Source organism: Aythya fuligula, chromosome 3 (assembly GCF_009819795.1).
Source record: "Aythya fuligula isolate bAytFul2 chromosome 3, bAytFul2.pri, whole genome shotgun sequence".
Classification (NCBI taxonomy): domain Eukaryota; kingdom Metazoa; phylum Chordata; class Aves; order Anseriformes; family Anatidae; genus Aythya; species Aythya fuligula.
Genome location: NC_045561.1, coordinates 16,997,372 through 17,021,633, shown reverse-complemented (window position 1 = coordinate 17,021,633; position 24,262 = coordinate 16,997,372). Strand labels below are relative to the sequence as shown.

The window sequence follows — 24,262 nt, the reverse complement described above, 5'->3', positions numbered from 1 at the left end:
TTGCCCCTCTTTGCTGCACGGTTTGGAAGGGGAAAGATAATGGCATTAGTTTCTAAAGCTGTGTGAAGGTCCCCACAGAAAAAATTACCACTGCCTTTGCTGCTGTGAGAAGGCCACAGCAGGTCAGGGATGCTGCGTGCGCCATCAGCAAGATCTCTTCCCTCTGTTCCCTCTCGAGAGGGCTCTTTTCAGAGCAGGACAAGGGCTGCTTTCTGCTTTACCCTCCCTCTCCCCACTCCAACCTTTGGCTTTTACGCAGAAGGAAGAGCAAAGCTCAGCTGGAGACTGAGTGCAGCCACGGGCTCCTAAATACCGAATCAGCTGCCATTCTTGCTGAAGCATGGGAAAGCTGCTGTGACCTTCATGGCTGGGAAGCAGCTCCCGTATGTCCTGAAAAGGCTCACAAGAAAAAATAAATGCTGTCTCGCTGCAGTAGCTTCCTTTCACCACTCTAGTTACTGCTCGTGGGTCTGTGCTGTTCCCAAATGCCTTTGACTCCTGATGATGTCTGGGCCAAACCTGGCTGGCGCAGGGGAAATGGGTGCCACCGTTCTTTCTTTCCCAATTAATGCACTGTCTAATTGCTGCCTACCTTTGGAGGATCACCATAGGGCTAGCCTGCCTGCTGCCCCCCACACTGTGCTCCTCAGGTCAAGGACAGATTTCTTTGCTGAAACCAAACTTGTTCGGGATGAGAAGTTTCTTGGGTGAGAGCTGCAGATGTCCTCAGCAGCTGGCCACAGCTGATGATGCAGGGGCACTGTGGGGTGTTTCAGCAGCCCCCACCATGGCAGAACAGGGCAGAGACACTGAAACATCCTTGGGCAGCATGCAGTTGTGAGGTGCAGTGCTGTTTAAGGCAGCTCACTGAGCTGCAGCTCTTTGCAACACGACAGCGATGAGTCCTCGGCACAGCATCCCTGACACCGTGGCAGAGAGAGGGGTGAGAGCCAGACCACTGCTGCAGGTGATTTAACAGGCAGGGTGCAAACATCCCCTCCCAACAGCAGCGCTGCTCCCCCAGCATCCCACAGCAATTTCTCTCTTCTCTCAGCTGAGGGAAGACCTGTCCCAAACTCATTTCTCCTAATTACTGCTTGCAATCCCATTAGTGAGGGTTCACTCTTGCCAGCAGGCTGGGGATGAAAACTACTGACCTAGCTCATCCTTTCCAGGTGGATTGTGGCAGAGCTCAGAAGTGTGCTGTTCTGGGGGATTTGGGTGTTATTAAAATTTAAGAAAAATACAATTTTAGCTTGGTGACGGGAGCAGCACCAGCCATAGAGGCTTGTAAAGTACAAACCCCGCCGGGATAGGGATGGGTTGAAGTGGGGAGGCAGACATCAGACTCAGGGAAAGGCTTTTTGAGAAAACCTCTGCCCAAGCACAAGTAGTTTAGAGTTGGCAATAGAGCTGAGCAGCCCCGCGGGGTCCTGGGGGAACTGCAAGCGGGGAGAGATGATGGAAAATCCTTTCCATCCTCCTGCGTGCCTCCTGGTGCAGACAGAGCTGGGTATTCTCTTCTCTTGTCAGCAGCTTGGTTTGTGCTGACCTCCTAAATATTCAGCTCATTATACAGCATAATATATAAATAAAACAGAAGCAGGCAGCGATATTCTCCAGGAGCGTATAATCGGCTTCCTTTTCTTTTTAATTACCCAGGGTTTGTCTTCGTGTGTCGGGCTGTCCTGTAAGCTAATTTGTCCAGCAAGGCGCTCCTGTGTAGCTGCACGTGCGCGTCTGATTTGGGGAGGTGCTGGATGAAGAGCAGCTTTCGGAGTGGGAATCCCAGGGAGTCTGCAGCTGAGCCTTGTTCCTAGAGGTCAGTGGGGTGGACCCTGGGGTCTAGGGCCCTCGGGCAGGGGGCTGAAAGCACTGTTCTGGCAGCTCTGCTGCAGGTTGCTGTAGGTTGGCAGAAGAGGTGAGCTGCTAGTGTGGTTTTGGCAGAGGCCGAGTGAGTACAAGATCCCATCTGTGAGCCTGCTTTGCTCCCTGCCTCCTGCGTAGCGGGGGATGCAGTGGGCAAGGTGACAGGGGAGCTGTTGGGCTGCTGCTCTGTGAAGAGAGCGTCCCAGTTGCCTCAGCTCAGGGTCAGCTCGTTGTGCTGTAGATCCGGCCAGCACTCTGTGCTAAGTCCAGCTGAGCACGGGGCATTCAGGAAAACCCTTGGAGATCCAGCTCCAGAGCCTGCATGGGGACATTTCCATCTGGGAAGTGCTTACACAGGGGTCAAACTTTCATTTGAGCACATCCCAGTGACTGCCTGAGGAGATGGGGAGGAGGCTGGGGCATTGTGATGTGCTGCTTTCCCCTGCTGGGACCATTGCTCCTCTTACTGCCTGCTCTGGCACCGGGGTACGAGGAGGGCTGAGCCCTCTTCTGTGGGAATCATAATTATAATTCTGTCAGACAGCATTAGTGCCTCGGATGGTAACAGCTCTGTAACAGTCTCCTGCTCACAGGGGCCTGGCACTTTGGCACAGTGTTTAAATCTCATTTGTGTAATGCTTGGTTGCAGTTCCTGCTGAAGGATTACCCTCCGCCCCTGGTGTCCCTGAGCCACAGCACACAAACAGCTCGATTGCTGTGGCCAGCAGTGACGTGCCTCAGGACATCGGGGTCCCTAGAGGCCATTTGTGCCAAATAGATGTGAATTTTTTCTTGTTTCCTGGAGCTTTTGCTAGGCTGATGCATTGCCTGCGAGTGAATCAGGAACCACTTTTAGCTCCTGCCACCCATTACCTGAGGTGGGCTGGCGGTGGCCAGCCCATGGAAACCTGCAGCCCGTATCTGAGAGCAGAGCTTCCCTGGGGGAAGCAATAGGCCTGCAGCAGGGATGCTCATTCTTCCTTCCCTTGCTCGAGTAATCCCTGCTGTCCTGTAATCACACAATCATTATGCCATTAATATGTCGTATTCACGGAAATCCACATAAACAAGGCGCTAACAGTTGCCGGAAAATTTTATTCCTTCCCATTAATGACCTGCTATCCCCCCACAGCAACACTCCCTGATTTTTTCCCCTCTTTTTTTTGTTTTCTTTGTTTGTTTCTGAGCTGTGATTTAAGTAGCAGAAGAGGAAGCACGCCTTTGCATCGCCTTTCGGTCTTTGCTGTAGTGTTGCAGTGAATACCTCGCTCTGGGGTTGCTTTTTGAGCCGTTACTTGGTTTTGGGGTGTTTTCAACAGGCTGGGAAAGGAGGGGGCTCTCTCCAAGCTGCGCTTTCCGTGGGGAGCATCCCTGCCACGTGGTGGGATGCAGTTGGAGATCTCTGCAATGGGTAAGAAAATGCAAAAGGCAGGGTTTTTAGCAGAGGCATTGCAAAATGTGGCACAGAGGAGAGGGTGAGCTGCTCAGCACTTGTGTCCCAAGCTACCTGTTTGGCTTTGATATCTTTTTCCACTATTTCCCATGGACTCGTTCAGTCTCAAACTCTTTAAGCTTTGACTGTGTTTCCTATAATTAATACTAGCTATTAAGCTGCAGTGCTGAAAGAGAAATTACCTAATTTGAAGGAAAAAAAATGAAAATTTATTACCAGTACACGAGAGAAAATGAATATGAAGCTTAGGGAGAGGAGCCATGTGGAAGACAGAAAGGCAAGTGGAGTATTGACTCGATCCTTCTCTAGTGCAAGGTAATTGGGCTTCTAAAGTGAGTTTGATCATAATAAATTAAATCTAGATTTTTGCACATCATTTAAATAACTCCCAGGATACGACTCTGCTGTGAGGAAGAGATGATAATCCATGGCAAAAATATTACAATGAAGACCTCATCCAGCGACCCAAAAGTGATGTGCTACCCCTGGCTGGGTGAAGGGATTTTCTCCTTCCATTTCAACTTGCTTTCCCCCTCCCTGAGTGGGTGCTGAGGACCAGGTGAGTCTTCTGCCTGTGGGTCCTCCACTACAAAGGATGCTGCCTCGATTTTGGTCATGGTGCACGTGGGTATTTTCTGGCTGAGAAGGTGGGCTATCTATATAAAAGTATATATCTCCAACAGCCTCAAGTGCTATGTGACCACTTTTAATTCCACTTCTCGTATCAAGTTTGATTTAAAAACCAACCAGCCAAAAAACAACTTCTGGTTTTCTTCCCAGTGTTAACATTTAGGGGCTGAAACTCTGTGGCAGTTGTTTTAACAGAGCCATTCCCCCTTCCCTGGGGGTCATCATCTTTATCATCATCTTTATAACCCTGAGGGCTTTGGTGGTCCTGAAATGCAATAGGCTTACTCTTTGCTTATCTTTTACTGTGGCAGCAAGTCATGTTTTGCAGGATGCCTTAGAAAGAACATAAATAATATTTATCACCCAGTCTCCATCAGTCCTCCTGAAAGCCTGCAGACAAGTTCCGTGTGTTCCTTTGCTTGTAAACCTGCTGGACTGCGGTGACCCGATTATTTTAATAACTCTCTTCAAGTCTTTGATAATTTTCTCCCTGTCCAACTGGTGGTTCAAGGGTTTCTTGGTGTCTTCCTTGCACTGGGGTAAATTCTGGAATAACTCCTGATAAAGCTGCTGGGTAATGCAGTAGGAGAAAAACAACGCTGTACCTGGAAACCCTTGCAGCCCTGGCTGTCAGCTTTTTGGGGACAGTGTCCCTGTGAAGCAGGGTGCTGTTGGGTACCCCATGCTCCTGAGCTTGGTCCTGCAGTGGAGGCTGGTGGATGCTCCTTCCTCCCCATCCTATTAACACAGCGAACATGCTGTCAGATGCAAGTAAAATCAATTACAGGATAAAAATCACCTGTTTCAAAAGCTTCATTTTGTGCTATTAGCTGGCAAAATCATCTTTGAGATGGTGTTAACTGAAAAAAAAAAAGAAAGAAAAAAGAAAAGATCAATTATTGGATAAGACCACAAATTCCTTAGGGGCTGAGACATCTGTAAATGTTTGAATTTTGCCATGTTACGCGTTGGGATCAAAGAGCCTGTGCTGCTGTGATGATGTGATCTCATTAGCTCTGCGTTGCGCTCACCAGCTGCGTGATACTGAGGGGTGCTCAGCCCCTGATAGCTGCTGGAGTGGGTGAGCTGTGATGGAGGGCAGCTCCATCCCTCGTGCTTGGCACCCTGAGAGGGGGCTGCATGGCAAGGTCCTTCTATTTTTCTGTATTTCCTGAGACCGTGCTGCTTGATAGTAGGATCCCCCAGAGATGGGAGTTTGGTTTGGAATTAATTTTGAACTCAAATGACCAGATTCTCTTTAAAATGCTGCTTCGAGGCTGTAAGGGGGGGAAGGGAAAAAGACAAGACCTCATTAGGCTCCTTGTTAGCATCATCTTCCAAAGTGGGGCTGCCCAACTTCTTGAGCGGGGCTGGGTGATGCCAAGGGGCTAGGCGGTGCCCCCTGCTCCTTCCTGTCTCTAATGGGGCTGACTTTGTGCGCACAGGGCTCAGAGGCGGACTGGGACGACCTGTGGGATCAGTTTGAAGAGCGGAGATACCTGAGCGCTCGGAAATGGAAGGGCGGCGAGGACCCGTACCGGCTCCATGCCTTTAACCAGCGGGAGAGCGAGAGGATGCCCAGTGACCGTGCCATCCGTGACACCCGCCACCACAGGTTCTGCCCTCCCTTCCTGGGGACAGCAGCTGGCCGGGCGTTTTGGGGGGACCACTGTTCTGGGGAGGGGTTATAGCAGGAGCACTGGTCAGGGCCATGGCAAGGTGAAGGAACACACTCGCTTTCAGTTTCAGATTGGTAGTATCATGCTTGGGTTCAGCTCACCAGCGACTGTGCAAATTCAAGGCAAATTCTTGCTGGTTACACTGCAAGTCATGATTTTTAAATGAAGGCAAAATGATTTTTTTGTAGTTGCTTTTTTTTTTTTTTTTTTTTTTTTTTTTAAATTTGTGTGCATCAGGTAGAAGCAGGAGCTTTAAGAGAAATATTGAATAACAGAGGATTCACGGAGAAATCAGGTGAGGCAGTATCATTCAATCTTTATTTTCCTCATCTCCCTCAAGAAACTTCAATATGTGGGTGGATAGTGCTATACCTCTTCCCTGGTTTGGGGATGCTGGAGTGGGAAAACTAGGCTATTTGGCCATGCCCAGGTTGTACTTGGCTTTCATTCTGCTTGTATTTTGGGGATCAAATCTTTCACTTTAGTTGACTTATTGTCAAGTGTGGTGGTCCTGAACTTATACATTAAAATCATTACTTCCTGTATAAAGGAATTATTCTAGGATCATAGGGAGAGAAAAAAAAAATACTTTTTTTTTCTTCCAGAAAAGCAGAAATAGGTTTGTGTGACGTGTAGCAGCGGTAATGGGTGTCATCATCATGATGGACACAGTCTTCACTGGTGTTGGGAATTCTTCTACTGTGAAGGAGGCACTGAGATGGTGCAAGGGGATAAAACAGCAAAATAGGTGCTGACCAGTTGAAGAGAGAGGAATCTATGAGAGGCATAAGGGACTACTGCAGAGTGAATTGGAGAGGAAGAAAAGAACTTGCTAGGTTACTTCTTTTAGCAGCTCTAGCACCATCAGGGTCAAAAATATGCTTTGGCACTCAAAAAGGACCCAAAAGGATGGATACTGGGAGAACTGCAGCAAGATTTGGTTGCACAGTTTTCCTCCTTGTCCTCTGGGGACATTATATAGCTTGTGCAAACCCTCCTGAGGAGCCGTGTGTCTCAGCCTCAGGACCTTGCTGCCTGGGCAGTGTGTCTCAGAGAGCCAGCACCAGGAATGTGACCTGACTCTGAATTTGCATTGTTCCAGATCCAGTGCAGCACTTGGGCTGAAATGCTGAAACAACGCCAGCTCTTCAGCCCTGTAGCAATCAGTGGTGCTCTTTTTGTTGTTGCTGTTGTATAATTAATTTTTCTAGCCCCTTTTCATAGCAAGGACCAGATGCTCCTTTCTCCAGAGTGGGGCTGACAGCCCTTATGGATGCCTGTTGGAGCTGATCAGAGCGTGAGCGTACTATTCCTGGAGAGAATTAATGCTGGGGCTATTAACCATCTGCCCTACTAAACAAGAAGGGGGGATCAGCTGCCACTTCGCTGCACCCCCACTGCTGTGACTGCCACCTTGTTCCCGGGCAAGCAAAAAGAAAAGTTCTCATTAAGGATGAAGCAAGGGCATAGCATGTAGGAGGGGCTGGTGCTAATAGCATTTGCTTCCAATTTCCTTAACCCACTAATTGGATTCTAATATACTGAATACGTCTGAACAATGCTGAAGATGATGCGCTGTTAGCCAAGCAGCGGAGCAGCCATCGAGCAAAGGGGGCTGCTGGATGCTTGGTAAAGGTGGTGCTGGAGAGGCTGGGAGAGGAATGGGGGAGGGAGGAAGGGACCTGTCATGCTGGACAGAGGGGAGAGGAAGGCACAGGATCTGAGAAGTCCCACGTGGAAAAAAATCTTTGTTCATGGTGCAGGTACTCGAGAAGTACTGACACCTCACAGCCCTCGTGTCCAGGACATGGAAGCGATGCTCCTCCAGCTTCCCTGTGTGGTGTTGCACCAGGATGGTTGCAGAAGATTTCCTTGAGTTTTGATTTTAATTTGCCAATCCAGCCAAACATCAAGAATTGCCAACAAGAGCTGAATGTACAAAACCTTGCCAAGTCTGAGCAGCAAGCTCTTTGCCAGAAGGTCACGGAGAAGGCAAACCCCACTGTGGGGTGGGGTGTGGTGTGGTACCGGCAGCCAGTTGCATAGCAATGTTTGCTGGATTTATTTTGTTTTCAAATTGTAGCCAGTGGAATGATTTCAGACAGAGAGGAGTCAGTGCTCAAGGGAATTGGAGCTGAAGAAAACAGAGCAGCTCTTGCCTGCCCCTGACTTGCACTCAGTTTGTGGGTGATTTCAGCTGAGGAAACACTGTGGCTTCTGGGGGCTGCGTTTTATGGCCAGAGCATTGTTCCTGCTGACCTGTCTGCACTTCCCCTCCTTTTAGTGCGTAAATGATGTCAGCCAGCCTCAGGCATCCCCTACTGCCTGATTTTCTCTGTTCACCTTGCTCTTTCCTCCACGGTTCTGATACAAGTTTTATAGTGCTGTCTCAAGAGCTGGCAGAGCACGGTGCTCAGGGATGGAGCCCTGTCAAATCCTGACATTAGACGATAATCCTCCGAATTTTTGCACCTCCCTCCCTGAGTCCCAACTGTGTTACGAGAGGCTGTAGCTTCCCAGTCGGGCTTGACTTTTACAGCTACTGGAGGCTGCATTTGTCTGCGTATGTGCATTTCTGAGAGAGAAAAGCAGTTGCTGAAGCCAAGTTGCAGAGGAACAGTTCTGCAGTTCCTGGCAGAGGAACTGACAGGTTTGAAAATCAGGTGTTGCATCATCTGCTGACACCGAGAGCATTCTGGCAGGCATAAACTCGATCACATGAACTTGTACCCCCCTCTAAAAATCTCTTCCCTTGCAGTCTCTCCTATTCCCGTTGCTGGCAACAACACGCTGTAGGACCTTCCCCTTGTTTCCTCTCTCATGCGTTGCCAGTTGGAGGGCACCCCTCAGGTGGGAGAGCACCCAGGGCTGGGGGCTCTGCTTGTTGAGACTTCAGGGAGGGATGTGGCCAGGTGATACCTGTGATGTTCCCTCAGCTTGACTGCCACAGCGGGCAGAGAGCGTCTAAAGCCAGGACACTTGTGATTTCATTAAGAAATAAGTTTTATCATGTTAGGATGAGACACTGTATGTGTGAGGCCTGTTGCTGGATGGCTTGCCAGCAGATATGCTGAGGCTGAATTAGTTGGGCAAGATTAGACCTGAGGTTGCTTTACCTTTGGTCTTGATTTCCTTCTTATTCCTAACTACAGGCAGGAGCACAACGGGACATTGCAGGTGAGCAGTTACACAAATGAATAGCAGAAAATACATTTGGGCTGAAAGCATCTCCATTAGGATGCTGTGATTACTTTTCTTCTGGACACCAGACCCCAAGAGGTTAGTGCTTGACAGTGTATTTTTCCATCACCTCCTTAGGCTGAGATCTCCAGGGATAAAAGCATGAGAAAAATTCATCAAATGGAGCTGTGATCAAAGGCAAGAGCTGGTTTGCAAGGAGCCTGGTCCCATTGCTGGTTGACACTGCTCAGTGAAGCTGTGCTTCTGCCAGGTGATGTGGAGCGATGAGTCTTTGTATAAGGAACTGGCATGTGTTTCAAGCTTAAACTGGAGGAGCCCGAAGTGGCCAAGGTTTTGTTTCTGCCATCGATCAGCTGGCTGTTATGGCCCAAGCAGCTGAAAGTCATTAAGAGAGACAGATTTGGGCTCCCCATAGGCTGTCACCAAGCACTGATAAACCATTTGATAATCAGCTGTAGCATCTTAAGTAAGATGGGATCATCATGGGATGCCAGGATTTATTTTTCTTTTTAGGGAACTGTCATTATTATCTCTTCTAATCATAGCTATCCTGTTTTAAAGTACTTCTGGGAATTCAGACCTTGGCTATAGTCTGATTACAAAGACAGTCAGCTTTGCTAGCTGGGATAAATTGTTCGTTGCTACTAAAAGACCCAGTATTGAGCTCCTCATCTTAAAACCTACTGCCTACAGTTTTCTGATAGAGTTTATACCTGCTGTCACTTGAAGATGGGACCTGTACATTACTAGAGAACTGAGGCTTTTGAATTGACTGAAAGGTGGAGCCGAAAGGTAAATTTAGAGGGTGCAAACTGAGAAGATCCCATCTGTCCACATGTTTAAAGGTGAGGCAGTTTGAGCATGGGTGTGCGCTGTGTGCTCCAGACACAGCACACTACTTATTTTATATCTCTAGTTCCTGCTGGACAGCTGTTCTGGCACAGCTGTGATGGCCAGTTTGCTCCCCATTGCTCCCGGACCAACACTGGCTTTTGTGAGCCTTTTGGACAAACCTGACTAACCTATGATCGTAAGTGGACCCAGAGCTTTTGTCTCAGAGACAAAATTTCCCTGTATCCACTGTTGATGCTGCCTGAAAGAGGAGGGAAAAGATTCATTGGATCATTCTAGCACTGCAAAGAGCTAAATTTCAGATTCTCCTGTTTCTGCTGGAGTTGGCCTGGAGGTGCTCTACGAAGGGGAAGTAGTTTGTAAGCAGCATCCCTGAATGACATCCAGGGCTTAAATGCCTTTGAGACAGTTGTTATCTAGGTGAGCCTCACTGGCATCATGGTGAGAATATCCTCTTTCACACTGGTGTCAAAGAGATCAAAACTTGCTCTTGAGCTCCCAGGCTTCTTGAAAATGCTTTGGTATGGCAAAATTACTCAGCATCAAGCCTTGACTAACATGCTTAGAAATACCTGGAGTTTAAAGACCTAGCTTTTGCTGCTGTCTCATCCAGATGTGGAGGCTTGGTAAGAAGTTGGTGAAGTGGCAAGTCTCTTTGGGGACCCACGGGCTGTAAGTTGGGCTGGAAACACACAGTCCTGGCCAACAATTGGTGTGTCCAAGCCCCCATCCTGGGAATGGCTGTGGCCTCCCCAGCATGTGACAGCATCCGTGATGTTTCCTGCCCTGTGTCTTTTTGTCTGGTGGCCTGTGGAGGTGGAGGAGCAGGCCAGCTAGACTTGATGGTTTCTGAGATGGCCTGGTGGCTTCAGGGGACAGAACTCCATGAATTCCATGATCCTTTTCAAGCATCTTTTTCTACTCATTATCTTCTTTTGAAGACTTTGGTTTTTTTTGTTTTGTTTTTCATTTAGTGATGGAGGAGAATATGCTATGAGAATGGACTATATAAAATGTGAGATAGCAAGCTTGAGCACTGAGAAGTTGCAATTCCTCTGAGATAGCTGTCTGAATCTAGGGTGAGAATTGTTCCTGGTCAATGCTGCTGGCCAGACCATCATCCCAATGTCGTCTTGTCCCAAAGACTCTGTTCTTTCCTTCATGGGATGGGGTTTCTTCCAGGATCTCAGCTGCTGTGAGCTGCCACGTTTTTATGTCTTGAGAGATTGCCCAGAGAGAGGCAGGCTGAGGGGCTTTAAGTGGAAATGGTACTGGGAGGAGATGCTGGTACAGGGGCATTAGAGGCTGGTGTGTTTGTTCGGGAGCAGGGCTATTTGTGAATTGATCACAGATGTCATGGGGAAATGGCAAATGGTGATGCTTATTCTGCCGTTGTGTATTTGCAGTCCTATCCTTCTCCCTTGTTTTCTTTTCATGAGTGAAAAGGATGAGGGTGGGAAGGAGTTCAGGAGTGAGCTAGGTTGTATGAGGATCTCATGGAAATACATAGGTAAAGATTTTGAATGCATGAGGATGTCAGTTCAGTGAATGTTACTCTTTTTTTTCTTTTTTTTTTTTTTTTTTCTGGAAGGAAAGCTAGTTATATCTGAAAGTGCAGGAAAGAACTGTGCTGTGAGAGTGAGTTATGGCACCTGTCTGTGCAGCAAGGAGAAAGCCCTCTTGAGCTCTGTTCTTGGCTAAAAGGTGTCTTCAGGTCATGGGGGCTCAGCAGAGCCCATCAAACCTCGGTGTCCTGCAGACCCTCAGCTCACAGAGCCTGAATCCTGGCAGAGGGGTGATTCAGAACTGATGCAGCAAACACCAGGGGTATGGCAGGAGGTTTCTTACCTCCTGCACCTTATGTTCATCCAGGTTGTCCCTTGCACCAGCCCTGCAGTGTTTCACTGGGTAGGGAGAATATCTGCGTGGGACAGGCATTCTCCTGAGAAGAGTCCAGGAGGGCACTTTAATTTATTTGAAGTAATACTTCACTTGACAAAAATTGCTGATTAAAAAAAGGTGAAAACAGCTGTTGTCCCTTCCCCAAATGACAGATTTTCTTCCCCCAAGTTATTTTGATTTTATTTCTCCATGAGACAGCTTTGATTTCACTTTGGAAGTTCTGCACCCTCCCCCACCACTGTTGCACTTTGCCAAGAAAAATGCATGCACAGAGCAGTTCTATTTTGATCTAAAATAATCCTTGCCTTGTCTTTTTCCTGTTCTTTCATTTACGCAAGAAAGGGGTAAAAAAAAAAAAAAAAAAAAAAGTCTGCATCCCAACTCAGTTGTTAGCAGTCTTGTGGGGAGATATTGGATGTTGTGCAGTGATGAGCCCCTGATGAGGACTGCAGTGCAAGCAGAGTTTTCCCCCTATTAATGTTCTGCTGCAAGTTATCATTAAAAAGCAATTGCTGTTTAGAAGTGTTGTCAGCCCAAATTTGGAGTGGTGGCCATCTATCCACCAGTGCCACGTGTCTCTTCAGCCTCTTCTCTTTCACTTTGGCTCTCAGGAAACAGAAGAGCCAGGAGTGCCAAGGCTAATTATTTCTCCAAGCATGAGATATGAGAAAATATTAACCTTTTTCACCAACAGAGCCCAGTTAATTAGCTCCACTTCTGTGACACGTTAACCCAGAGATAAAAGTTCATCCCCAGGAATCTGCCTGCCGTGCAGTGATCTTTGTGGGTCATGATGCGAGGAGGAAGGTGGGTGGCAGGAAGATGAAGACAGCTGAGGATTTAATAAAAGACCGTGACCTGCCAGTCACCGTGCCTTGAATTTCTGCATTTCAAGGTGAGCAGCATCTGGGCACGGGTGCTGCTGCTTTTTGCTCAAGATGCTGAGGCTTGACAGGGAGGCAGCATGGGGGCTGGTGGAATCATTCAGCTCACCTTGCCTGGGTCATGCCTGTGTTGGCAGTGCCAAAGTGGTGGGGGCTGAATTTGGGGACTATACTGATGGACAGAGCTTGGCAGGGTTGATTGAATAACCATATTTTGGTTCTTTTTTTCTTTAATAAAAAATAAAAACAGGAGTTAGCAATTCCAGGATAAACCAAAAGCAAAGCTCTTAGTGAATCTACAAGTAAAAATATAGGAAAGTATAAGGCCTAAGTGATCAGTTTTTCTCATCCTGCAAAGGAAAAGCTTTCATTTAGATCTTGAATGTTTTTTGACACTCTTAGTCATCTAAAAATGACAGACTGTATTTAAAAGTGATTTCAAATATCAAAGTATGTGCTGAACTTCTAGGGAACAAATGACGTAGTGGAGCAGAAGCACTGCTGTGAGATCACCGGCATCTGTAGGAGCCTTTGGCAGGAAAGCATTGCACAGCTGGAGTGGCTGCTGCGCCAGAGAAGGGGAGGATTGGGGGCTTTTTTAGGGCAGGAGGTGGTGGTGGGGGGGGTGGTTCTCTCAGTTCATGGGGAGCAGTTGTGGCCTCTGGTGAGTCCCAGCTGATGGGTTTCAAAACACACACATTTTCTCGAGGTGTCCCAGGTGTGCTGATGGCTAACCATCTGTGGAGGTGCCCAGTCTCCTCTTTGACCTCCAGGTACCTTCTTCCTTGTGATGCACAGAGAGGATCATATATTCTTAAAGGGGAGAGAAAGCAGGCTGTAAACCACACCAGGGCTCACTGGTGATTTCAGAAGATGGGTATTGCTTCATCACCAAGTGCTTTGGTGCTCTCAGGTGCCATTGATCACTCTCTGCTAGAGCATCCTTTGGCCTTTGGCCACCAAAAAGTATTGACTGCTTGTCTTACAGCTATTATGTGCCATTGATTACTTTGATAACTTCCTGTAAGTAATTTACAGAACCATGGAATGGCTGAGGTTGGTAGGGACTTCTGAAGGTCACGCAGTCCAACCTGTCTGCTGAGCAGGATCACCCAGAGCACATTGTGCAGGATGATATCCCGGTGGGTCTTGGATATCTCCAGAGAAGGAGACTCCACAGCCTCTCTGGGCAACCTGTGCCAGTGCTCTGTCACCTTCACAGCATGGAAGTGCCCACTCATATTGAGCTGGAACCTCCTGTGCTTCAGTTTGTGCCCCTTGCCTCCCGTCCTGTCACTGGGCACAACTGAAAAGAGACCAGCTCCATCCTCTTGACACCCTCCCCTCAGATATTTGTACACATTGATGAGGTCTCCCCTCAGTCTTCTCTTTTCCAGGCTAAACAGGCCCCATATTCTCAGTCTGTCCTCATATGACAGGTGCTTCAGTCCCAAAATCATCTTCGTAGCCCTCCTCTGGACTTGTTCCAGTAGCCCCATGTCCCTCTTGTACTGGAGAGCCCAGAACCGGACACAATACTCCAGGTGTGGCCTCTCCAGAGCTGAGGAGAGAGGAGGGCACAGCCTGCTGGGGTATCAGCCACTTCTCCCAGCTTTGTGTTCACAGCAAACTTGCTGAGGGTGCACTCTGCTCCATCGTCCAGGTCACTGATGACTAAATTGAATGAGACTGGACTCAGTACTGACCCCAGGGGGACACCGCTAGCTGCAGGCCTCCAACTAGACTGCACCACTAAGTACAAATTTCTGAGCTCTGCCACCCAGCCAGTTCTCAATGCACCTCACTGCCCACTCATCTAGGCCGTGCTCCCTGAGCTTGCCTGTGAGGATGTTATGGGAGACGGTGTCAAAAGCCTTGCTGAAGTCAAGGCAGACAACATCCACTGCTTGCCCCTCATCTAACCAGCCAGTCACCCCATCACAGGAAGCTCTGCAGAAACCTGCACACTGAAGTGTTTCTGAGCTATCACTGCATTGAGGTGGGTTTGGACTTCTCCAGATCTGACTAAGAAGGTGTGTTGAGAATGGAGACCTTTTCTGGTTTGGTTTGCTGTGTGGTGCCAGGAAGCTGTGGTTGGAAAGTGTTCTCCCTAAGGAATCTTTACATCAATGAAGATAGTCTTAAATGTAACTTGAGGTTATCCTGGCTTGTAAAGTTCTTTAGTAAATTTAGAAAAAAGATTGCTGTCTTTCCAGGAAGGTGCAAGGTAACAGATCTTGCTTTTGTTTTCAACAGGTGAAATCCTTTGATGTCCCAGTAGACTGACATCAGAAATTTGGTCACTGTTTAAGATTCTACTGAAAATTAAGGTTTTTTTATTTTTTTTTATTTTATTTTTTTATTTCTTCTGGTTTTATTTTTTCACATGTATTAGTTCCTTTTTTCTTTTTGTCTCAATTCTGAGAAAGGAAGGATGGTATCCTAGTTTCGGCTGGTATAGAATTAATTTTTTTCCTAGTTGATATAGTGCCATGTTTTGGATTTAGGATGAGAATAATGTTGATAACACAGTGATATTTTAGCTGTTGCTGAGCAGTGCTTACACTAAATCAAGGACTTTTCAGCTTCTCATGCTGCCTTGCCAGTGAGGAGGCTGGGGGTGTCCAAGAAGCTGGGAGGGGACAGGAGCAGGACAGCTGATCCAAACTGTCCAAAGGGATATTCCACCCCTTATGGTGTCATGCTGAACAATACAACTGGGGGGTGTTGGCTGGGAGGGGGAAGTGTGCCATTGCTTGGAGAGTGGCTGGCCATTAGTCAGCATATGGAGAGCAATAATTGCGTTGTGCAACACTTGCTTTGTTTACTCTTTGTTGTTACTGTGGTGTTGTTTTTTTTGTGTATTTATTTTTCTTTCTTTTTTTCGATATTCTCCCCCATCCCACGGCACTGGGAGGGGGTGCGCACGAAGGGCTATGTGTGGTTTAGCTGCCTGCCAGGTTAAACCACGACAGGCAGGAGGGAGTCAAGAACCAAGACAGACCTGAAATCATTGTGGAGGGCCCTACAAGTCTGAATTATTCATGAGCTGCTTTGAAAATCAAGACCTATGGTCTGGTTTTCTGGTTTAACTTGGTTTCAAATGCAGCCATGCTATTCTCTCCTTCCATTGCAGTAGTTGCTAAGTAGCTTTTTTCCCCTCCCTTTTTCCCCAAATACAAAAATCCAGGTAATTTCTTATATATTATAAATGCATCATCTTGTCAGTCTGGCGTTTCACAGGCAAGCAGTACATCATGTGCACAGAAAGCTACTTTTTTTTTTCCTTATTGCCTTTCCCCCTTTCTTCAAATTTAGCTTTTTGATGATTTTTTTTTTTTTTTTTTAGTTACCTATCTCGCAGGAAAAAGAGAGAAAGGAGAGGAAGGGAAGGAAAAAAAGGAAAGGGAAGAGAGGCAGCAAATGAGAGGAAATACTAATTGTGCACCACCTAAATATAGCAGTGTTTGAATATCCAGAAGCTATGGAGAAAAATCTCCTTATGGGTCAACCTGCCATTGATTTGACTCCAGTTCCCATGGGCAGTGCCTGCCCTGGTGGCAGTCTGAGTGCTGGTCATGCAGGCAGAACCCTTTTGACTGCCTGAACCCTTCTGGAGGCATGCACCAGGCTGCCAAGCCCTCTTTTTCCCGTGCGGATACAAGTTGGGAACTTTGATGTTAATATTAACTCTCCCTTGAGGTAGCTTTGAGATCTGTGTAATTAATTTAGTTTACTTTTTCTGTGACCTAAAAGGAACTTGTATGTGTTTACCTTTTTTCCACCAATTTCTTCTCTGCTCCTGGCACAGCGTCTGAGTCCGTACTGCTCAGCTCATGGGTGTTGCGCTGCTGTGACTATTGCACACATCTCTCAGGTGGCATGGCAAGCTTGGAGAGGTGACCAGTGTCCAGGAAAGTCACCTGGAAGCTAAAGTGCTTGTAGGTTTGTCCTTCAGCAGTGGTGTGAACACATCCCATTTCAGATGGGGGCATAATAGCATGGTCTCTGACCAGGAGCACAAGGATTAAAACAACATAAGAAAAACGTCTTCAAAATGAGGTCTTTGAATGTCTGTGACGTGCTGAGGAGCCCTCAGCTCTAGCACTGCCAAAGATTGGGAATTTGAATGGGAAATCTGAATGGGAAATAACCTTCAAACAGAAAAGTGAAACTTACCGTTAAGTGAAAGCTTGACTTCTTGGCTTTTAGGAGGAAATACTGACTGTCTCTCCAGCTGGGCACTGTCTCTGGGGTGGTTGGAGTGGGAGCCTTCAGCCCCCAGCCTCATGGGTGCCAGCTGCTCTGAGCTGGTGCTAATAATATATATTTTATTTTTCTGTGTATTTTTAGAAACAACCTGAAAAAAATATATCCTTCAAGCTTTCTTTCATTGGTTTCCTGAAAATGTTGTGGGTGTTCTGCTTTTTTTTTTTTTGGTTGTTGTTGGCAATTGGGTGACCTATGAAATACCATAAGCAGCACAAAACATTTATCTAGTGACAGCCTGAGGTGGCACAGGCAGCTCGTAGCAGGTTTATCTTCATTATTACAGCAATTTTAGGGCTGCATACTGCAATTTTCACTTGCAGTGAGGTATTAAATTGAAATTACCCCAGATGTAATTGTCACACAAAATAATTCTGGACATGCTGGATTTAATGCTTTTCCAAGCTGTGGTTTTTATTACCTAAGCGAGAGCCAAAAACCACTCGAAGTCAACAACTTAAACTGAAATTTGCCTTCTCAGGAGCCAGGATGTGTAGCTGCTGTTAAATTGTGGGTGGGGGGGAAGGGGGCCAACTGGAGGAAATACCAAGTCTAGGTGTTGATGGGGGTTTGGTTGGGTCTAAGTAGCAGTGCTTGCTGCACTACTGCACTCAGTAGTGGCAGCTCAGCCATCCATCCCGTCGTTGGGAAGTTACAAGCCTTATTAAACAGAAGTTAGAAGTGGGTTGTAGAGCTTTGGATGGGTTTGTATAACAAGTTTCAGTGTTGCCTGCACGCATGTTGTCTAATTAGGATAATGTAATGTGTACAAATCTGGAGTTTTAAAGACAAGTTATTGTAACCTACAGGGAGCCTTCATTGCATGCAATATCTGCAGCACTCCCCCGGGTGGCTGATACATCATGCATACACCGTGGCATTATTAGCTGCTTAACTCTCATAGTAACATATCAGTGACTTAGTATTTTCCACCTTCCTTCATTCTTTCCCTGAAATACCTTCTGTTACTAGCTACACAGACTCCCACCACCCAGTGCTGTGTTGGAAGTGAGTGGAAAAACCCAGCCTGGAACAGCTGGCAGATAATTGTCTACAAGTAGTGCAGGGAGAGCAATTGTCCTAGTCTTGTCACCGCAGCTCTGCAAAGCACGGGAGAGTTGAGCCTGTGTGCAGCAAGCCACATGCTGCGTGTGGTGGCAGCAGTTTGGGTCTCATGAGGTTGGGTTGGCAAAATTCAGCTGAAGTGTGCTACTGACAACAGCTGATTTAGGGTGAGCTTGCAGATATTTTGTCTCACCCAAGATGTCTTTTTTATTATTATTTTTGGAATTATATAACCTGTTGAACAAGCACAACTGCAGTGATGGAGACCTAATTTGGCTGGGTGTGGGGCACACTCCTGCCAGTGGTACGTCATCTTAAGGCTGACAGTGACCTAGGAAGACAAGCCAAAACCTCCAGGTTGGAAAGCTTCAGTTGTCAAGTTTTGACAGCTCTTGGACCAGTCTGCATGTGTGTCTAGGAATGCTGGAAATTAAAGCTGCAAACTTGCATTCAGGAAAGAAAAAAGAAAAGATTTTGGAGGTCTCTGGTTTTTTTTGTTTTTTTTTTTTTTTTTTTTTTCTAAGTTGTTATCTCTGTGCTGTTTGTAGTTTCACAATTCTGTACTTGGCATAAATCAAATATGACAATAAACTATTATGAGCATTTATTTCTGTCCTGATGGAGTGCATATCTACAAAATGTCTGGTTCAATTTGAGGACAAAAACTTATCATGATAACCCAATACTTTTGATACAACACCAGTCCCTGTGAAGCTCACGAAACCACTGAGATAGGGTCTGGTTGCAGCTGAACTTCTGCAAGAAAGCCTCATCTTTTGCACAAAGGATGTGTTCCCACTGCCTGTGAGTGTTGGAGCCTGATGGCCCCCCAAGAGCATGCCAGATGGGAAGCAATGGTTAGAGAAGGGTTGCAAGCTGAGTGGCTCCTTTCTCATTCCTTCCTAATAATGACTTTTTTTTCTGCTTTAAACCTCAGTGACTTGCTTTACGCAAGTCTGGACTCCTTCAAAAGAGATTCATGCAGATGCAGAATTATTATTTTTAAAATGGTATTAATGGCTTGTGTTAATGCTTGTGTTAACCTCTGCTCCCACCTTGAATTTCAGCACCTGAATGCCCTTCTCCTCTTTCTCTCCCCAGGTGTTTGACCCTGCGCTATCATCAGGATCTGCCGCCAACCAGCATCATCATCACCTTCCACAATGAGGCCAGGTCTACCCTGCTGAGGACCATTCGGAGGTGAGCTCCCTGTCTGTTGGAGCATATTGGTAAATGCTTTTAGAAAGGGTGAGCAGACTTGAGGTTTTTGTGAATAAAGTCAGAATGTGTTTGCACTCACTGCAGTAAAGTGACTGGACCAACCAGCTATGATCTGAAACAATTACCAGGAGAAATTAGAGTGCAATCTGGTCTCTGAGAAGCAGGTTTTACGGTGAGATGCTCAGGAAGCAAATAGCTGTGCTCTCTTTGCAGGGTCTAGCAGTGGGCACTCTTGGGGTAAAGGCAAGAGATTACACACAGCCTGGGGTAACAGCTTTTAAATTCAGCCGAGTCCCCATGCTCGGCTCTGTGTTGTCCCCGGTGTCTAGAGAGGTCTGTCATTTTGCAGATGTCTGCTCTGGTATTGCTGCTTGAGCTTCTCCAGTGACATATCAAATGCCAGAAAGGCTTGCTAATTGAGAAGCCGTAATGGAGCGCATGCAGATGAGATTTTCAGTGATAGTTTCTTTGCTCTTCTGGCTTTGGAGTGCTTTGGGCATGTGGCCATTCTTTCATTTGTCAGTGTGTTCTTGTCTGGTTTTGCTGTAGTGGATAGAATAAAGACTTCACTTTCACCACACATTTTTAAAATCAGCATTTAATCCTGCTGTATGCTTTGATGAGAGTTCTCTTGTGGGAAGATTTAATGAAGTTTACCATACCTTTGGGAGGTTTCAAAGAGACCTGTTTGAGACCTGTCTCCAGGTCTTGGCTGCTGGCTTCCTGTATTGAAAGCTGATGTGTGCTCTGCTGTCTGCCAGTAATAAATGTTTTGCAGGTGTGTTTCGTGCACATGTAGTGAAGGCTTTGCTAGCAGCAAGTCAGGCCATAGAATTCAAGCTTCCATAGATGCCCAGGGGCAGCTCTTCTTTCCCCTTGGGGAGGAAAGTTAGCTGGGTTCAATGCAAAAGCAATCCAGCCTGCAGGACAGTTGTCAGTTAAACAATGACATTCCCAGGGAGCCCCTGCCATCATCTGCACTGGTCAGACTGGGTTGCCTAGGCAAGGGGGAGGCTTCAGCTGTGCCCTGTTTGCCATCACATCCTCAATCAATGCTCCTCCAGAGACAGCATCCTTCCTCAGGTGAGCACACCCAGTGCCACAAGCGAGTTAGACAGTCCTGAAATTGAATTCCTGCTTTGCTTTATGGTTCCCTGCCCAATCCCATCTCATTCACTTCACGCTTAATTATCTATCACCGCTTTCTCTGTCCTAGGGTATGCGGATTTTGGGTGGGAATAACACTGACACTTTGTGCTGTGTACCAGCTCCTTCACACTGGACCTTCTCTTTTACCTTTATGGTGCCCTGCATGGGGTTGTCATCTTCCAAAAATCACTGTAACAAGGGTGGTGAGGCAAAGCTAAGAACAGTCCTCTAGAGCATTTATAATGTGTGAAGCACAGACAGACTTTAGTCATGTCTCTCCCTATATCTTGGCACCTGACTGTTCTGACAGATATGGTCAGGAGTGATGCTGCCACATGGAAGATGTTAGACCTTATTCCTGGATCCCCCTGCCTCTCCCATGGCTGCCATCCTACACTCCCCTGATCTAGCCTCTAGGATATGATCCTACTTCTTCTGGTTCCCATGGTTTGGATGGGATCTCCCAGGAGCAGGGTTTGATGTTTTCCTCCTGGTTGCAGCACTCAGAGGTCTGCTTTGACCCCACCAACCCTAGGGCCACCAGCCCTTGGTGGCAAGTCTTGCTGGTGATGTGGCTCCTGCCCTGCTCCTCTCTGGCCATGGTTGTACTTGCAGTGCCATCTCCCTGTCTGTTTGAACCCGGTTGGGAGTTCATCTGCCTCTTCAGCCTCTGTGCATTAAGTTGCTGTGCCTTCTGACTGATCTGCCAGAAGCAAATGCTTTGTTTAATGAGGTCTTCCAGATAACTCCATCCCACGGTGGCTGTAATAACACGGATCATTGTCCATTGGCCAGTAAAAACAGTGTCCTCCTGACGCTATTTTGTGCCTTTTGGAGCAGCTCATGACCAGGTATCTCAAAACACTCTGAGCACAGCAGCAATTAAAGAGGCCCTCACCTACCCCTGTCTCATCGGTACGTCTCCATGGGCAGAGCGTGGTGCATTCGTAGTATAACCCGGGCAGGAGGTGGATGGGCTGAGAAACAGAGAGGTGGTTTGTCTGTGGCCAGTAGAAGAATTTTGGGTTACAAATCTGATTTCCTCAGCAAGTTACATTTTCCAACCTTGCTGCAGAATGAATACTGTCTATTAACCTTAGTTGCAGGAGCAAGAAATGGTGCAAAGGGAGATTGCTGGGCTTGTCTAAACCAAAGGGAGACGGGGCACCAGTCCTGCTAAGGGAGCACTTCTCACGGGACCATGTGTAAAGAGAAACTGAGCAGAAGGGATGTTGCTGTTCCAGGCTTGAGAGCCTGAAAGCTCACCGTGTGCTTAGATGGAGCTGCAGGCTCTGCAGTTGTCCTTGGCTCTTGGTAAGCGTGCAAGTGCTCTGCCTCATGAGGCAGGGACACTGGTATGTGGCCTCTGAGGCAACCCTCACACAAGTCACACTGCAAACATCTGCAGCATTTTGTTGATGAGTAGCGTGTGTCATTCAAACTACTGAGAAAAACTAGCGGGCTGTGTGGAATAATGAATGAAATTTCCTTTTCTCCTTCTCTCTCTTTCCCCCTTGTATCTTTCCACAGTCCTGTTGTTCCCCTCTGAGGGAAATGCTGAGCCTCCAGCACACTGACCTCCCACTGAGTGGCAGTGGAAGAACTGAACCCCATCAGCTGCAAACATTGCCGAGAAATGTGGTGGCACCCCTCCACAGGTTACAGTCCCATTTCCTCTGCTGAGCAAATCTATTTCTTCATCTATTTATTGCTCCGATTTGCAACTGGAGGCCACAGAGCAGGAATAGGGAGGCTTAATTATTTCCCTTATACTGGTAAACCAGTGCACATACTTTGGCAAAAGTCCTTATGCGAGGACTGTGAGCACTGCATCAAATATTCGGATCCTTAATTAGCAGGTAGAATACCACACCTCTCATTTTCCCAGCACTTGAAAGAAAAAGGAATGATGTCCTGCGCCACCAGCACCTTGCTCCTTATCCACGTGCAGCCGCCTTGTCTCTATCCTGGCCCTCCTGAGACAAGGAGATAACAAAGCCACGCACCTCCTGGCAACATGTTGGCATTGTGTAGGGCCTGTGTCATAGCTGAAACGAGTCTGATTAAAGGAGCAAAAACAAGCCAGGTGTTGCTCAGAAACTCTATAATTAGCACTTTGGGCTGACTTTTTTTTTTTTTTTTTTTGCTTAAGCCTTGGACTTTTTTATTTTGCTAATCATCTCTCATGGTTACTAAGTATACAGCCCCATAAGCACTTTTACCTTTTGATGTTAACGTAAGAGAACTCTTGAATTTCAAAAAGCACGGTGGGTATTTGAACGAATGAAATGCAAAAGCCACAGTGTAATCAAAGCTCATTATGATTATTCTTGGTGTGATGTCTCACTTTCTACATAATTAGGCATTCTGGGTTGTTGAAGCAGTTGATTTTGGTGAGCATTTTTAATTCTTGCTCTCATTCTGATCCTGATAATTGGGACCCTTGGCCCCTGCAATCCTCTATTATACTCCCAAAGGATTCATCTCCCTCTTTCTCTCCTTCTCTCTCTTTCTGTCCCCCTCTCCTTTTTTCTTTCTTAACCTCCCCCTTCGCATTCTCTTGAGCTCTCTCTCCTTTGTGCTCTTGCTTCTTTGCACTCTCCTAATTTTTCCCCTAACAAATCTCAGTACGTTGCAATGGAGAGAATTAATGGGTTCCTGAGGATCAATGCCCACAAGTCACTTCTGCAATACAACTAGTATTCCAGGTGATGACTGAAAAATGCTGACCTTCTGTCAGAGAGTGTCAGAAATGCTGTAAACATGCTGAAAACATTTTCTGCATTTTAGGGGTCATAGAATCACAAAATGGCTTAGGTTGGAAGGGATCTTGAAGATTCAGTTCCAACCCCTCCGCCATGGGCAGGGACACCTTCCACTAGAGCAGGCTGCCCAGGGCCTCGTCCAACCTGGCCTTGAACAACTCCAGGGATGGGGTATCTACAACCTGTCTGGGCAACCTTTCCAGTTCATCATCACCCTTTGAGGGGATAATTTCCTCCTAAAATCTGCTGTCAAGGACCTGGGTGCACTTGATGGGTAATTTAGAAGGATGGGGAAATCTGATGTGTATCTCAAGGGGATTTGATTTGGGGTGAGAATAGCCCGTGAACTGAATTTTATGGTGGCAATTCCTGTATCGGTATACCTATACAGTGCTGTATGCCATCACTGCTATATCAGTGGTCTTACAGTAAAAGTCATCCAAACTAATGAAGAAGGAAACTTTATGAAACCAAGCAAAATGCAGCAGTGATAGGACTGGACAAATAAAGCAGTGACGAAACCAGAGCTGGCTTCAGCATGCAACAATCCAATACCACACACTATCTCTCCTGCCCTGAAGGACTGTTACGACAGAGCATGATGAAAATGTGTTGGAATAGGAGGTGGATATCATCTTGGTTTCATCTGAGATAGGGTTAATTTTCTTGATAGTGGCTGATATGGTGCTGTGTTTTGGATTTAGGAGAAAAATAATGTTGGTAACTCACTGATGTTTTAGTTCTTGCTGAGCTAAGCCAAGGACTTATCAGCTTCTCACAATGCCCTGCCAGTGAGGAGGCTGGGGGTGGATGAGAAGCTGTGAGGGGACAGCACCAGGACAGCTGAGCCAAGCCCTGAGGGTTCTGCTTCCAGAAGTCAGCCTTGACCCTCTGGTGGGGCAGGATTATCCATATCTACATGTGGTTCTGCTGACCTCTGTGCTGTGTGAAAGAGGGAAAGAACAGGTCCAGCTGCTTCAATAATACAGAGGACCACATTGGTGTTGTAATTAAGAGGAGACTGTAGTTTTCAGCCACATTTCCCGGTGGCTGTACCCCTGGGGGGAGCTGTGGACCACGTCATCCAGCCTCTTTATTTTATCAAATAGGCAGGCTACAACCTGCTCTTATCCTCTCTGCAGCCCTGGAAGCACAATCAGCTCACTGATAAAAACAGTCGTCCTGCCACAGCTGTGAGCTTTGTAATGATGGGTTTTAGCTGAGTAATTTTCTCTGTGTTGGCCCCGCTGGCAGCGGACACCATGTCATTAGCCCCAGGAGAGGTGGAAGGGTGATGGAAAGGAAACTTTGTGCACCGTACAG

General features: G+C 46.9%; 1 protein-coding gene across 1 annotated transcript in view; it reads left to right on the top strand.

Moving 5' to 3' along the window:
• The window catches only part of GALNT14 (polypeptide N-acetylgalactosaminyltransferase 14), a 66,516-nt gene that overhangs the window by 17,784 nt on the left and 24,470 nt on the right, over window positions 1-24,262 (top strand). Inside the window, exons 2-3 of the mRNA XM_032183739.1 lie at window positions 5,398-5,567; window positions 18,906-19,004. Coding sequence (XP_032039630.1) covers window positions 5,398-5,567; window positions 18,906-19,004 — 269 coding nt within the window. The remainder of the gene's footprint in view (window positions 1-5,397; window positions 5,568-18,905; window positions 19,005-24,262) is intronic.